General features: G+C 46.7%; 1 protein-coding gene across 1 annotated transcript; it reads left to right on the top strand.

The window, feature by feature from the left end:
- The first annotated feature begins 5,291 nt into the window (after positions 1-5,291).
- LOC105568927 lies at positions 5,292-8,801 on the top strand. Its single transcript, XM_012025002.1, has 2 exons — positions 5,292-7,265; positions 7,332-8,801. Exons 1-2 carry the CDS (start codon positions 5,292-5,294, stop codon positions 8,799-8,801), a joined length of 3,444 nt encoding a protein of 1,147 aa, XP_011880392.1.
- Positions 8,802-17,830: the final 9,029 nt, after the last annotated feature.

The raw sequence follows: 17,830 nt of genomic DNA, 5'->3' as shown, positions 1-17,830 counted from the left end.
CGTGTTCGCTCGAGCACCGGTGGCCAATCCACGCGAAAAGTTGGCGCGAGCTTTTCTTTCGACTTTTTGCGAAAGAGAGCCACGAGGCTTTCATAATTCACTGTCCATACCCCGCTATTGATTCCGTTCTCTTTCTCTTTCTCTTTCTCGCTCTCTATCTGGGTCCGTTTGATGTCCCCGAGCTTTTATTGCTTCGCCTCAGGTTCGATTGATTTGCCGTCTCTCGCTCGCTTTCGTCGGCCTGCTTTTGCGCTCGTTTTAATCAGGCTTTATACAAGTGTCATCGGGCAACTATTTGTCGCATGAGCCAAATTCCTTTGAACGAGTACAAATTAAATTTTGGATGATAAAATGTAAAAATAAAATTTAGATTGCGTCATTCAATTTTAAATAGGTATAACGTACGTGAAAGAGTGACCAGGTCACTTGGCTTCTCGCAATTCATTCAGCGGCGCTTGCCGTAAAAGACAAGAGGTCTATCGATACGTCGATACGTTCATAGTCGTGAAATTTTATAATTAAAAAATGGAGCGATCAACGATTGCCGGGTTGTAACGTACAGTCGCAGTTTTACGTGTCTCGAAGCGTAAGATTCTTTAGCTCTTTCATTTCGATGCAACGTGACGCCTCGTTTCTCGCGCCCAGCCACACTTTATTAGAATTATTGAACCGCTGATGAATTTTACCGTCATCGGTCGGGCTGCCACGAGAACGCCCTACGAAAATACCCTCGACGTGTTCATCCATTATTTCGCAGGGTTGCAACGTTGTTTGTCGTTTAACACCCACGCACTCGTGCATTCCACCCACACAAGTCGGAGAAAATCTGGCGAACGCGGTATACATGTAATAGTTACAATAAGTCTCTCTCTCTCTCTCTCTCCCTTCACTCTTCACTTCTGATGACGTGTTTTTCGCCGATATTCTTTCGCGAACGGCAAACTACCCCATCGAGTCGGATCACCGCCCCTCTCTATCATTCATCCAATTTCGACAGTGAGTTTCCACAATGTCGGAGCTTTCTGCCCTCGCGCGAACATACGGGCGTATTTACGCGTATTTTTGGAAAATCTGTCAAAGGTTGCGCAGAGAAATACGCGGGTTCCGCGGAACCCTCGGTTCTGACCCGTTCTCCACCTCTACCTATCTCCCACTCTGACGTGCGTCAGCGATTGCTTTACAACCCTCGCATAATCCAATTTCCGTCCCGTCGACACGCGCGCATGCACCAACTGCAAATAATAACCGCTGTTCTTTTCAGACAAACCGAAAGCGAAAAACAATTCTGCGAGACGATCGTTGTGTAAATCGTTTTACTGCTACATTTTAAATGTAGATTCGAATTTTTAATATATCTTCAGAATACACCCCCTAAAACAGAGGCAGTTTATAATATAATTGCCAGAACAAAAAATACTAATTTTGAATATATAATAAATAATTGCAAGAACAAGAGAAAAGACGTAGAACACTCAGCATAGTGAATTAAAAAATTATGCGAATGTAATTTATACAAATTAAAAAACAGATTCAAGCTGTATAAAATTGCAAATTTACAATTCAATTAAAAAAAATTTATTACAGCTGTGATAAGGAATACTTTTATTTTTATTATAATATATAAATTTTATTTTATATATAAAAGGAATTATTTTATTTTTATTTTTTATCCATGCTTATTTGTTATTGGCTCTTGAGAGTTTCGCATTGTTTTCATACAAACGCAGCCGGAGTCTCCTTTACTTCATATAATTTTATTTCTTTACAAACATATTGTGATAGCTTAGATCGTTACTCGTGCTAACTATTGATCGAATTATCATTAGATCGCCTTCTCGAACCACCTGTCAAAACAGCTAAGGATGCATCGTCGCTTTCTGAGCAGCACGTTTCTCATCCGACATCAATAAGCAATTCTTCTTACGTGCAAGTTGTAAGACGTGGGGTAAAGATAGAAGGAAGAAATATGCATCTTGCACATCACTGTATCATCAAAAAAAAAAAACATCTCTATTTCAATGGACTTCGACTGAGAAGCGAAAGAATGAGACCAGCTTTATCTCTCCCTGCATCCATTATCACGGAAAACTTTTTTTTACAGATTTCTAATTATACGACGCGATAAAACGCGCGCTATAGTACCATGTATTATTAGCACAAATCTTTATCAAAGCACAAAGATCTTCGCGTTTATCTGATGTGCCGAACAGTATTATAATTTTTCACCGATAAATCTTTTATCGCGAGACACCTTCAGATAGCTTCGCAATTTCTACTCGTTCAATTTAGCGAAGTTTAATATCTTCTGATAAAAATAAGCTCATCTATTTTATAGCACCTGCGCGTAGACACTTGTTATTGAATTAAATGTCAGATATTAAAGTGTCGCGAAGAAAATTGCGTCTAATTAAATTCTCGGAAAAACAAATTTCGATTTTCTATAAAAGAATATGTAGTATATGTATAAAATTCATATAATAATTTAACATATCCAGTATATTACTTTTATAACTTTATGACCAGTACCTACTACTAAATTGATCATCAATTTAGTTATTATTTAATTATGTCATGTTACATTTTCCAGTTTTGTTTATAAAATTACGTGTCAAGAATAAATAATAATTGACTCGTGGTTGAAAAGCATAAGGACAGCATGTATAAAGTTCACAAAAATCAATCAAATTCACAAAAATTATTATTAGGTATCAGATTCCGTTTGACAATGCTAATATTTATTTATTCTCTTGCATACAAATGCAACGAATGTCGTTTAATACTCAATGTCGCATACGAAATGAAGACGGTGCAACGTTGAATTTTCCCCGAAAATTTTATCTCCACGCAAACGTGTTATTATTGCAGCGCTCAGATAAATCCGGAAATCATCTACCCGCAGAATGTAGCAAAATGCGGGGATGACGGAGCCGGGTGGGGAGATTTGTATCGCGGTTCCCGAAGGTGGTAGGGACGTGAAAACGGCGTGACAGACCCTTCATAGGACACCTATGCCTAACAGTAACGTGGCAGAATCCAAAGCTGCCGAGGGCCGTGGAGATCAGGCACGCTAATACCCGATCTCTCGATTACGTCGAAACGTTTCAAGCTGTCATTTGCATTTCTCTCCGATTCCCACTCGTGCAATCGCGTCTTAACGTTATCTGCCGTCAGTTTCGCTACCGTAGATTTCGCGTCTCTCTTCGCGGACCTCATCGACCCGGCAAAGATCGATATCGAATGAGGAAGTTTCGTGCGACGACCTCTGTTTTCTCGTTCCCGCGAAAGGGAGGGCCCGGCGACGACGCGAAAATGGAAATCTCCCCACCGGAGAGGGTGAGGCTGACCAGCGACATCCGAGGTCCATGCAGTTCACTCACCCTCGGTGACGCCACGTGCCAATAACGGCGACCTCGGCCAGAAGGCGAGGCGATTGCCCTGTCGTGGACTGTGCCCTGTTTCGAGTTTTGCAAAGTGTCGCGAAGTTTTCGTAATCGCGAGAGATGCGTGAGGAGGCTGCGCGTGACTCACGCCGACGACGACGACGACGCGCGGCTCTCGTGGTGTCACGTCCCGACGCGGAAGCGGCCTCCGCGGTTCATCGGTCATGAAACGAAGACGTTTGAAGCACGAGGACCTGTGTATCCCGCGGGTGAGGATTTCACGGAGTGTTGGTTGCAGTCGTAATCTTAACGTTCCACGCAACTATCGGGCGGCTAAAAGCACTTAAACATTGCGTGAGCGATTCTCGCGCAAATATGCGCAGATGTTTAAGAACACCTTATCAGTGAACTTTGCTTATTATAATTATTCCAATTAATGCGTATTGATTAATCCAATCGCTGGACATATCTAAAAGGAACATCCAGATCGTAATAGTTAACTAAATAAAGTTACAAATCATGCTTATAACAAGCGTCAAATACGAAGCGTTAGATCGCAGAGAGACGGCCGACAAACTTTTCCAACAATTTCCTTTCCCTTTACGGCATTAGATAACAGGGAGCCCGCGCGCAAGAACCATTGCGTTGAAATGTTTTCGAACTTGTGCACGCACGGCTCACGCGATCTTTCTCACGCGTCCATCGCACACGGCCGGACACAATGGCAGAATATCGTTCAGGGTTCACTGACCGCGTATCGTCTACTTACATTACACTGGCGATACAAGGCTGTCATCCTGAATTAGTAATTACGCCGCGCTTTCTGAAATGCATATTCGTACTATCCTCCGAATTCCCCGAATACGTAGGGTGGACGTATAATATGAGTCATGAGAGGGTGTCCACCCTGCTTCCCCCCCCCCTCTCCCTCCTGTCTGATATCCCGCGTCTCCCTTTTTCGAGACCGCATGTCCATCGCGCGCGAGCGAGGGTGTCTCGTTCACCGTGTCTCGTTCGTCAAGTTTCGCGTGCGTCTTCCTGCGGCACGAAGTGCTCGTTAGCCGACCCCAACTCTCCCTTCCCCCCTCAGATCGGCCGAGCGAAATCATTATGATCTGCCTACCGAATTAATGTCGCCTTCGACGAGCATTCGCGATTCTCCGCGCTCACGGAACTATACGCATTCGGAATTCATATTTGCGCGAGAAATCATCTCCCCGTCGTCGTGCCACGATGTTCTTGTATGACATTCTTGAAAGTCGACACTAGCTATTCCATTGAGAGAGGTTTTGATAAAATAGCCTAAATTAATGGCCGGCGAAGTTTCTTTGAAAAAAAGGATGAAGCCAGCTTCTTCAAAGGGGTCGATAGTACAAATTTTACACGGAGAGACCGATATGGTTACCACGTGTCTAATTAAGATTGGCACAACCCCAATAAATAGTAATATTTGGGACAGCTATATCTGTGGTTGTCAGAACCACCTTGGTATGATGAGTAGTGGAGACAACTATATGCGTTTTGCGCAGCAAACTTAGTGAATGTTGCAACGCAAAACAATGTAGATGCCCCTACTATTTATACGGCAACATGTTCATCTTTTGTCTTAGCCGGTGTTTCCGTGTAGAATTCAAGAAAATAACGCAAATGTTTTATCAACGAAATTCAGAATATAATAATAATTGCGCGGACCATAGTGCATCCACTTGATCTTCATTGATGCAAATATCGTTTCGGTGCTATGTTGAGGAAAGTGGCAAGTTTCGTAGAGAGATTTCACGGGTTTCCTTGTCACGAAAACATAACCGATTGCTAGATCGTTTAACTTTTTAAACGCGAGAAATTTGTCTGTTCCTTGCTAGACGGGCAACATCTGAGGAAGAGCGGGCTGGGTGCGTGAGATCCATCGAGATGTCGTCGGGCATGACATCGTCGCACGAGCCCACGACGGCGACGGCGGAGGCGGCGGAGCTGGACAGTGACGGTTCGAGCTGCGGCGAACGCGACGTCTGGAAGCGCGTTCGCGGCGACCTCGCCGACGCCGGGCCCAAGAAGCGTCGGAAGCAGACCACGCCGGTAAGACTGTCGTCTGGCCTCGCGGGCGTGCACGAGGACGCGCGCGAGGACGAACGCAAGGACGAGGACGTCGAAGGTAAGCCGTCGTCGCGATCGCCGTTGCCGAGCAACGACCATCACCACCAGCAACAACAACACCGTCACCACCACCACCACCATCACCATCACCACTCGCCGTCGTCGAAAGACGAGAATCTGAACAACGAGTTCCGCTGCCAGCACTGCGGCCGGCTCTTCGACAGCGACGAAACGCTCAATGTCCACATGGACGGCGAGCACGGTGGCGCGAGTCAAGCGACGCCGGCTGTCGCGATCAAGGTAGAGCCGGCGCAGCAGCTGGACCCGACTAACGAGGGTCCCGTTAGTCTCTTAAGCGTTAAGAATTTCGCGACCACGTGGCTGGCGTCCGGTAGCCAGCAGCACGTGCAATCGCAGACGCAGATGCAACCGCAGGGCGATGAGTCGTGGTCGGGCGGCCCGGTCAATCAAATCGTCACGATGACCAACCTACAGGCGCTCTCGAATTTCCCCGGCGCTCTCGCGCCGTACCTACCCCTGTCAACTTTCTCCCTGAGCGAGCCTCAGCTTCCCAGATCCTCCCTCGGTCATGTGCCGGTTAAGATTTTCAATCCGGACGCGTATTGCGACATGTGCAACAAGGAGTTTTGTAACAAGTACTTCCTGAAGACGCACAAGGCCAACAAGCACGGGATCTACGTAGACTCGCCGACGCCAGCCGTGGCTATAGATTCCGCCGGTATTGTCGGCGGCGGCGTGTTCGGCGCCGCCAACTTCCACGCGGGTAACGCGAGCGTGAAACTGGAGCCGTCGGCGACTCCGCCGCAGAAACGTTTCCGCAACGAGGATCCCACGAGGAAGCACAAGCAGAAAACGCACAACGAGTCTCCGATAGATCAGCAGACGGACGGCCAGCAGATATTCGTGTCGCAGAGCGCAGAGGAAGATCAAGTGGCGCCGCGCGACAGTCCCAGCGGCATGGAGTTGCTTCTGAAGCAGGAATACGGCGTTGAACAGGAGGACGCGACCTTCATGCCGGCCCCGAGACACCTATCGCCCAAGTCCATCCAGCGAGCGCGCGATTCCGGTTTCAGCACCGATCTTTTGCGTCACCTCGGCGTCATAAATCCCGAAGCATTCTGCGAGATCTGCTGCAAGGAGTACTGCAACAAGTATTTCCTGCGCACGCACAAGATGAAACGGCACGGCATCGTCGTGCAGGACAACGAGAAGTCGCCCGGCAATCTCGGCACGGCCGTCGCTACTTGGCACCAGGTGCAGACGAGTCCGCTGAACTTGATCGTGTCCGAGGCCACCGCAACGAGTGCGGAGTCCAACGACCGCGGCGGCGAGGAGCACGAGTGCAAGCCCTGCGATATTCGCTTCCAGACTATCGGTCTGTACAAGGCGCACTGCAGGAAGATGCACGAGAGCGAGGAACGCGGTTCGCCGAGGCAGGAGTACGACTTGGACATCTCTGATCAGCGTACCGACTCGATCTCAGAGGACCTTCAAAAGTTGCAGACTATGATCATGCAGCTGAACGGTTTGGATTCTGGCAAGGGATTATCCTGCGCCGTCTGCGGCAGGGAATGCGACTCAAGGTCGGCCCTGCGCGTTCACATGGCGACCGAGCACGGCGTCGCCGGTGACGAGGCCTCGTCGTCGCCACAGAAGTCACCCACGGTCGTCTCGACTATTTTTTGCACCCTTTGCGAGAAGGATTATCCTAGCCAAGACGCACTGAGGAGACACATTAGCGAGGAACATCAGCCCATTGTGTCGAGCGCTGTTATTCTGCCGACGCTGCCGCCAACGGTAATCGCCTCCTCCGCCAGTTCAACGCCGACCAGTCAGACTCCGAGCGGCCAAACGACAACGACGACGGCGACGACGACGACGACAACGACGACGACGACGACGGAGAGGAAGCTGACGTCACTGACCCCCACGTCGAGTTATTGTGAGATCTGCAACAAGGAGCTGTGCAACAAATATTTCATGAAGACGCACATGCAGCGGATGCACGGCATCGAGATCGAAAACGGCGCACAGATCGGTGGCGTCATCTGCAACATTTGCAACAAGGAGCTGTGCAGCAAGTACTTCCTGCGTGTTCACAAGCACAACACTCACGGGATCGTCGACGAGAACGCGTCGTCGGGATCGGCGTCGAACAAGCATGAGTCCTCTGACGCTCCCGGCGCCGAGGACTCGGCGTTGAAACCGGAGCAACTGGGCGATCTCAGTCTCAAATACTTCACCAATTTCACCGAAGTGTGTCCGATCTGCAGTCGAAGGTTCCGCAGCATCAAGTGGCTGAAGGCCCACCTGATGGGCGACCACGGCAAAGCAGGGATCGACAAGTGGCGCGAATTGGAGCAGCAGTATCAAGCGACGTCCAGAACCAGCGGTAGAGGCGTCGCTGCGGCGAAGAACGCGCAGCAAACGTCGAATCTCAAGATCCCCAATGGCTTCGAGGTCGTCCAACAGACCAAGCCTGTTGATTACACGTGTGTGGGAAATCAGATGCTGTCCAATTTCCTCGGTTCCTCGTCCGAGGAAAATCAATTGAAGAATTTTCAGTGCGCGCATTGTACTTACACAACCCCCGCGATGCCCCTCCTCTTTCTTCACGAGCGAACCCACGTGAGCTCTCAGGAAAACCTCGAGGGGGATCGAGCGCAGCAGTGCCCGATCTGCTCGCACGACTTCCATCAGCCGGAGCTGCTCTATCAGCATCTGCTCACCAACCATCAGTTACCCTCTCTGTTGTCGCAATTCCAGCAACCTCTCGTACATAATTTTAGATTGGACATCGACGTGCAAACAAGCGACGTCAATGACAGAGCTGATCAGGATACGAAAAGTGACCGTGTGGGATGCAGTCCGCAGACCGATCGGAACGTCCCCGAGCCCGTGAAAAATCAGCGGCAGGATGAGACCGCGGTGCAGGTGACGCCCCAGGGTGTGTACAAGTGCGCCCAGTGCGGCTACGCGACGACGAATCTGAATCGCATTAAGAAGCACGTGCGGAAGGATCACAAGGCGTCGGGCGATCCGACGGAGAGCGTGATCGCCGAGCTCAGCAAGACCCTGAAGGACGTGGCGAACAAGCAGAAGATGCCGGCCTGCTACGCGATGCCGCAGGACCCAAACCCCGACAAGACCATCATGCAGCCGTTTCTGATCGAGGAGCAAGATTTGATGCAGGTGGGCGCCGAGTCCAGCTCGGCGAAGAGATTCGCGCCGGCTCTGATCTACTTGCCGGTCAAGTCCAGAATCAGCAACGCCCTGACCGCCTCTTTCACTCTCACCCCAGCCTGAGATTAGATCGCGATCGTATTACGTCGCGTCTGCATCTCGAAAGAATACGAGAGCGGCAGCATCTGCATCTGCGACCTGAGCACGTGGTATCGGTTCCTATTTATCGTGTAAGACGAGCAGCCAGACGGCAAGTGTTATTTGCACTATAATAACTTTGACGTTCCATTAATTTTTACGTATCTTTAGCGATTTTTGCAGGCTTTCCTATTATCGATTAAGTGAGTCCTCTGATTCCATGCTGCGAATTTATAGAACAAAGTAAAAGTAGAGCGCGATACCAGACAGGCGAGATCATTCTCTACCCTCGAAGCTAACTTTGCATCGTGCGGAAAATAATTTTGATGCCATTCAACGTTTGAGAGAATTATCGTTATAAATAGGAACAAGTTTTCAAATCGTTTTCTTAGACATTAGTCAATTCAAAATCTAATTTCACTGTGCATTAGTATCTTTGTAAGGGAATAATCTCACCTGGCGGTGTTCCGTTCGAAAACGCTAGTTGCCACGACGCGAGATCGTTTTTTTTTTCTTTTTTTCGTGACACATCATCGACTCGTACACTCGAAATACAGGGAGATCGTCCTGAAGCAACAAGGAGTAGGGCTCGTTTACACGTATTTCATTTCGACATGGTTCTCGAGGGCGACGAATTCAGCAGACCGAAACGATCTCCTACGGAAGGGCAGACCTTCCGAGAAAAATAACGAGACGAGATTGTTATTATTGTTCTAAGTATAGGGAACATACTCGTTATATATTCTTGTAAATACTTAATTGTAACTAATTAAAATACGAACGGGTGATTGACAAAGTTCCTATTTTAAACGCGACAGGCTCCTCGGGGGGCCTACATTCTCTTCGCTCCGCATTTTATTTCGTCCGTTTCTCTTCAGCATATCGGTTTTGCTTCTGCTCAAGTGAACCAAGAAAGAAGAAAGAATTGGCGCGTAAGATCGAGCGCGATCGGTCGATTGGCATAAAATTCCATTCATCGTCTTTTATCAACTATTCTTTTCGCGACTGTTCTAGTCAATATTTTATATATAAATATATATATATAAATATAAATTACGTGAATAAGAAGAGATAAGGAAGATTTAGAGAGGTATTTATCATACACACATAGAATACGCTAGACTCCGAGAAACGTCGGGCGGCGCTAATTAGACTCGATCGCTAATCGCCGTCGCGACGCGTGTAGCCGAGAGGGCGAGAGCGTGATACAATGGTAACGGAGGTATTGGGGTATCAATGTGCAGAGAGAATCGCCAACCAACTCAGGGGTGGACACAGTATAACCCGCAACAAAAAGTACAATCGTATACACAGCCAACGCATTACATAGACTTTAAATAAACTTTTTAACTTATAATGATGAGACGTAGCGCGCGTCTCGTAAATGTTCCGCGGATATATCAATATAACTATCGGCCCCCCGTCCGGGCGTCTCGGGCGAGGGGGTCGCGAAACGACCAAGCTCGATCCACTCGAATACTCGACGAACGGCCCCCGATTTATATATGTATGAGCTACGTACACGAGAGCTATATAGCACAACTCGGATTACTTAACTAAGAGTTATCTAGTCTAGTCTCGGTAAACGCCGCGGACGTCGAGTCCGAGATAAAAGTTCCTCCTTGAAAGCTGTTTCGAACCTCGTGCCTTTGCAGCTTGAGAAACGCGTCACCCGCGAACTTCCTCGTTATCACGCAGGTCTCGATAAGATATATCCGAATGTAACGGGCCGCTGTTACGATTATAATAAGTGTGCTTTCTGTCGGGTGTGTTCTCTCTCTCTCTTTCTCGATCGCGTAATAGCCGATCTCCTTCCTCGCTAATGGCGCGACCGCGACATTTTTTTCCCTCGAGAATAAGTCGCGAAGTTCTTTCACGGAAATGTCCCATAAATACTTGTCTCGATATCCATTAGAGATATGGCCGTTTTATGTCGCGCAATACACATTTTAACGGTTTCCGCAAAGATGACCTTAGATTGTCGCCCATCTCTAAAAATGTCCGAGGAGAAAAGACTGGAAGTGTCAAGTGGAACATCGAAAGATCTCATAGGGTGCTTTCCAATCGCAATATCTCTAGACACTTTTGTGCACATGGCGGCGCAAATTGCGTTCCAATTGCTCTGGGGGAAAAAAAGACAGTAACCCATTTTGGGGCCCACAATTAGTAATCGAATTAGTTGGATTATTCGTAAGTCTACTCTGGGAAAAATTTTGACCTTTTCAGTTAGTGCCTCTTAAGTGAAAATTATCTTTGCGTTACTGAATACCGACAGAACTAATTGAGATAATTGATAACACGACGTTTCTACTTTGTGTATAACTCTCTGTGGTATACGCACTTTGTCCCAATTGAGTAATACACCACGCTACACTTTGTGCCTTCTTATTTGTGTTAAAAGGAGCAATTGGAAAGTACCCATTGAATTGTTTCGAGCGCGCGAAAAAGTTTGGACGATCTCTTCGCCAGCGCTCGTGTTCGATTGAAATGCTCGAAGGGACAGCTGTTGTCGCAATGACCACATTCTCGATTACCGGGCGTGCAGCCGTTCAGGCCTAGCTTCCCAAACACGTTTCTCGCAGCAGACCGGTGCGCCCATCCCTCCACAATGAACAAACATGCACGATGCATTTCCGCCCACACGACGTTGCCCTTGCTCTATCGTAAAATAATAACTCTGCTTACGCAGCCCAATCACGCTCTCTTTACTTACCGAGCGATATTTGTGTGGAGTGCAAATAACTTTTTATCCAGAAATTATTGGAAAAGTCTCTGCAGATTTCATCCCCTAATTGGACCATTTGAAAATCTTCCCGAAGCAAACATAACGTCACAGAGCAACATAATGACGGAAAGGATATGTCCTGTCTAGTGAACAAGATATCTCGGATGTGTCGATTAATTTACATATATCTGCAGATATACTTTACATGTAAAGAAAACTATATTTAGGTGTTTTAAAAAATTGCACAGATGCGGAGCTGTTTAATTGACAAATAATCGCGGTAATTGGCTTTGCGATTGCGCGCTAAAAGTCTGAAAATTTAGCTTGATGAACAATGTGTGTGCGAGAAAATAAATTACGTCCCGTAAAACTGCTGTCGAGAGACGATAAATAACGCGATCGAGTAGACACGTCGGTTCCCAGTGAAATGCAACATTCGGCGTTCTGGTAATGTGAATTCGACGGCCGAGGCGGCAATGATTTATTCCAGGACGATTTCCATGGCACGAGCCGGTTTTTGTCTCAGGGCCCATAAAAGTTTTTCCCCGCGAGCGCGCGCGCAGCTGAAATTCGAGAACCGCGTCATTTAACGGGGCGCACACCGATGCCGGCCGTTGCCGAAAATTCGTATGAATTAGTATGCGCGCACGAGTGCATTAACATGACTTAGGGGAGACGGGAGGAGATCGGCCATTACGCAAATCCATCGAGGGAGTAGGAATGAGATAGAGAGAGAAAGAGAGAGAGTTGGAAGAGAAAGAAGGTGGAAGCGGTCGCCGGACAGAGGGAGAAGGAGCGATTTTCGTTGGGGAAAACGAATTTTTAGCCGGCATTGTCCGCGCCGGCGAGACGGGCCCGGACAAACGGGCCCCCGCCATCTGGTCCCCCCCCCTCTGACGAGAAGGTCAAAGTGGAGGAAGGAGGTCGCGACCTTGGCGGGGATTTTTCCGAAAAAGTCCGAGAACCAAACGATCCGGGATGGGAAGACGGGGGGAGAGGGACGCTGCGTGTCCCGGCCTTCCCCCGCTCCTACCCCCTTTTTACCCCGGCTTCGCCTATTTTTCCTGCCCCACGTGCGCGACGCGCGCGGTGACACGCGAAACGCCGCACGTCCATGCAAAACGGCTCTACCTCGACCCCGCTCTTAATTGTGTCCCATGCAGATACGCGTATTGTGCACTTAATGGCCCGTGCGCGACGCGTTACGCGCCGGGGATGCCGATATTAATTATTATCGCGAGGAGGAGAGGCCACGCGCAGAGGGGTGGATGACAAAAATCCGGGCGACGCCGGTGGTTTCGCGCGCGTGGCTGCAACCATTTCCGGATAACAGCGAACGATCGTGACGGATACGAAGATCTTTGGTGCTACGATGCGAGAGGTACAACGGTCACTGGATACTATACGAGTATATGTAAAATATTAAAAAAGGATATCTATCGACAGATCGAGATATCATTGGGGAAATAATCTCGCGACAATGACGATTGTCGGACAAATATTTTTATTAACAATACTGCTTACGATCAATCTGTTGGGATATTTTGAATTTAAGGAAAAACACCATTGAATTCTCCCGAATAGAAACGTGGCTGCTCCCCCTCTTTGTCGAGCACCAAAGAATTATTTGTGCAAAACGATCATTCTTCGTTATGAGAAGGTGAAAAGTAGCATCGTTCACATCGATATTGGTGTGCAATTAAATTGTTTCCCTGTGGTCTAGATTTATAATTTGATGGAATTCCGGACGATCGCTAATTGTAATCAGTTAACCACGAATGTCGACGCATGTCGAAGACGAGGAGCAGGAGGAGATTGTAACGAAGTTCCGAGAGGAATCTCAACGGCTCGCATGCCCAAAATCAGCATTGCCTTCGTAACGTAATTGAGCGCAAAATCAAAATTTTACCCATAAACCAAACAAAAGTATGCAAAGTATATATACAATATATATATATATTGTTCAATGATATATATTATTGATTATATTAAGAACGTCGTAAGCTAAGTGCATTTCGCGTGCGAACGACACAAACGTGAATTACGTATACACGTACGTGCACGTCTACTTTTAATCCGTGCACAATAACAACGGAGAGGTACGAGCGTACGCATTCGACAAGTGCATATACGGTATAGGGTGTATATTTCGCGAAATTAGAACAATTAATTAGCACGTCTAGTCATTTTGGAAGCGATTTACAAATTCCTATACCTGATCTAGTCACACGATGTAATCAAGGCGACGTATCTCGATTACCAGCGCAATCGATTTTGTCGTTAGACCATTCGCATATTTTCTTTTATATAAGACTGCGTGAAACGACGAGAGGCACACAATATTTTCGTTGTTTTATATGATTTTTTCACGCGCGCGCCTGAGTTCTCGCAATTATTTAATTATTTATTTACGCGTGATCGAAGAAAACTTATACATATAAGTATTTATGAATAAAAATTTATTTTCCTCTTTCTTTCACTTTTGTTGCATTTTGTTTGTTTTTTTTTTCTCTTTGGCGTCCTCCTGGCAATACTCTCGATCGATCTTTGCGTTTGTCGTTTCAGCAATTATTGCGCTATTGCAAGCAGGGCAGAATATATTTTACGTTAACAACGGTGCTTGCATTGATGCCAGTAAATACAGAGATTACTCGCGTGTCTCTATCGTGGCATCGAAATTCGAACTCACGGAATTACACCAGCTTCAAACGCTCGTTTTAAGATATCGAGTTACCCGATCCAGAGTTTGATGGGTGGCTGTTAGACTGCCGCCAACTCGTCGGTTTTGTTTTTTAAGGGTGTCGCTCCTAGGGTGCCTTTTTACCACTGGTGACAAACGATATCTCAAACAAGTTAAATTTGACAAATTATATGCGCGCTCCCCTCGAGGTCCTTTTTCCCCATTTTTGTCTTTGTTCATTTGAAAGCGTAAATTTCACTAAACAGTGAAAAAAGTAGCAATCGTTGAACGTAATTTTCTCTGGATTGTTTTACAGAGGGCGAACAGGAAAAACAAATAACGATGTTTGTCGGTTACTGGTTTTCTTCGTGTCGCATGAAACATTTTTAGTAATACAATTTAGTGAATTTTTGTCTTTATAAAATTTACTTAAAGTTTTTGAACAATATATACTATTAATAAATGTTAACATATACTATACATTAAATAATAAACAATTAGATTTCGAATAACAAAATAAAGATCCAACGTTAAAATATTTACCCTGTAATTTTATAGTATTTGAATCATTTTGTGTAAAAAGAGGAGAAAAATGTTTCAACGACTGCTTACTGAGAATTTCATCATCTATAATCAACGGCGAATGACGACAGACATTATTTTCCGTTTCGATAGCGGAGTGCTATCGAACGGAAAGGACGAACGAAAGGAAAAGCGGGTACGACGGTTTTCAATCAGAAGGAACACACAAGTCGATGGGAACACGAAGGCGCTTGCGCCACATAGAAGTTTTCCTTTCGCTTGATGGCCGGTGGAGTCGAGTCGGTTTGAAAAGGGAAGGCGGAAGAGAGAGGACTCGTCGTCCCTTTCGCACCGAGCGACGACCGACCGATGAGTAAATGACACACAGCCCAGCCCCCTCCCCCTGCCCCTTTCTACGTAAACACACAGACGTACCCGCGTGCACACGCTCGAAAAACGAATCCACCCACGACGACGTCCCTGGTGTGACGGGGATGTGTATATAAAAATCAATAATATCTTAGGGTTTCCAAGAGCCCCGAAAACGAAGGAGAACGTGGCGCGAGGGTGGCAGTCTTCGTGTAGACAAAAGATGGAGGGTATTTCGTTATAGTTCGTTATCGCGCGATAAAGGACCCGTGGATGTTGACTCGTGAACGTGACGGATCTCGCCGGATACTTTTTGGCGAGGAAGGATCAATCGCGTTTCTGAAAGTATGGCATTTGCGAGTTTTAATCGCGCGCGTTTCGTACCAAACTAATTTTAACGTAAAAAGATAATAAGATGGCATTTAAGTATCGCTTTAAATATCCCAGTTAATGTGTAATTCAGTTGTTCCAAGGCGATTCGTATTATACAAATTATACACATTTTTGAAATACTTGAAGGACTCTTCAGTTCATAATACATATTTTTAACGCATTTGTGGAAATTATAATTTGATTATATTCAAAAGATAAGTATCCGCTGATTTCTCAATAGAAGGAATCTGCCTCTTAAAAATTGAAGCTCGCAAGCTCTTCGGCTTACTTACGAACGGCCGCCATTTCGTCTTTCAGTTCTCATATCGCATCCTACCCTCCGCCGGATACAATAATCGTGATCGTTTTGTTTCCTCGTCATTTATTTACAAAAGGGCCGCTGGGCTAAGATCCATAGCAAATTTCAGAAAAAGGTATCGAACCATTCGCCCCTCCATTTACCCAATACGATCCATCCCTCTCTTCCCCTACTCATCAGCCACCACAGCTTATATCCCGAGAGGAAGTGGATTGCAATTATCAAAGCCTCCCCCTCTCAATTCCGCTCCTTCTTGAGCTGACCGCTCCGCGATCTCGTCCCTCCGCGTTCGCTTTCCTCCCCTATTGCCTTTCGCCAACTTGTAGAAATTTTATCCTCCAATAATAATTTCACCATCGCCGTTATAACCATCGCCACCACCACCGCGACGGCTGCCACCCCCACCGTCGTATCCGCAATTTTTTTCCGCGCTGAAACTTCTCCGTGGCCGCAATCGACGTCTCCGACGATCAAAGAAATCTACGCGTTGGGACGAGGGTCGACGAGATGCTTTCGCCGCGCGGCGAAACTCGTGGAAACACGACAGTCGCCATTGAAGAATCAAATCCCCAATTTGAGAAGGAAAAGCCCATACAGTGACGAATTCACTTACTCCCGGGAACAAAAAGTAGCAATTAATTTAACACCGTTTTAATTTTCGCGCCTCGCAACGACCTTACAATACTTGTAAGCAAAAATACTGTTTTCGTGGATTTTACAATTAATTCCCGTTAGATCGAGGCGAAATGTACATAAAACTCTCTTCGCGATTTTGTTACTTGCGTAAAACTCATTCTGTTGCTCGATTCTTAATTTAATCATTCCTGGCAATTACTCCGTAATCTCTGGTATTTTTGCAACTGCGCGATTATAATCAATTGAGAGTGTACAGCGATAAATATTGAATCGCCTCAACGATGTCATTAAATTCGATGGACTATGAAATCTTAATCGCGTAAGCGGAAGAAATAACGCAAACAGCCGACGGCGGGACCGATATCGCTATCCTCGAGAGTAAATAACATCGTCGCGAGCAATTATCGTGATCGATTTCATATCCAAAATCATTAACTGATTAGGTTTTGCAGTTAAGAAAACTGAAGCGAGTCCAGAGCTATTTTCAGAGACGCTACTGCTCTATAAACTGATACAATTGTCGATCACAAATAATACAACTGTAAGAATGATTTATAAAAGTGACGCGCAAAGTTACTCCGAATTTATTGCCGGATAAATTTGACGAAATAAATTTGACGCGACATGTCGCGAATTCTGAACAATGAAATATCGGGCGACCGTCGGGGACGCCGATATTTCGTACTTGCCGAACGAACCCTTCGATATCATGCAAAAAATGCGAGAAGAAAAGAGCCAAAAACAGTTGTCCCGGCATAGAGAAATCCTTTCACGGTTTTCCGGGCTCGCGCCGCGAGAGTTGCGTTTCCAGCCGAGTGATTCCACGAGAAGGGTGAGAGCGCAGAATCCGCGAAACGGGAATCGAAGGGTTGAAAACAGGAGCATTGTGCGATCCGCGCTCCTGTACGTATGCACCCCCAGAGGTAGGGAGGCAAATGCCTCGCGCACACAACCCTTTATTTATTTAGCGCCGTGTCCACGTGCCGGGTGCGCGTACGCGTTTTCCCCATTTCAACGGATTTCACCCCAAATTTTCAGCTGGCGCGTCTCCCTCCTCCCCTAGCCGATTTACACAATATTTTGGAAATCCTTTATAAGATTTCGCTTCTATATCGCCCCATCTTGCACCGCCGTCGGCTTAGCTCGTGCACTCGCTATTGTTGGACCTCCACGGCCCCTTTCGCAACGCCGGACGACGCCAGATGGGTGACGCGCGTCGATCATGAAGAACCGACGCAAAAAAAAGTTTGTAAAACACCGCGGAATTCGTAAAATTAGGGTTGACGCCACGTGAGAGAAACGTGAAAGCATAGAAGGAGACGACCCCCCGCTCGACACGTGTCGTGCTTTTTCGTTCTTCTCTTTAAGGAGGGAAAGGTGATATAATGGCG

Source organism: Vollenhovia emeryi, unplaced genomic scaffold (assembly GCF_000949405.1).
Source record: "Vollenhovia emeryi isolate VEMERY1.0 unplaced genomic scaffold, V.emery_V1.0 DF939127.1, whole genome shotgun sequence".
NCBI lineage: Eukaryota > Metazoa > Arthropoda > Insecta > Hymenoptera > Formicidae > Vollenhovia > Vollenhovia emeryi.
This window is presented reverse-complemented; position numbering and strand designations above follow the sequence as displayed.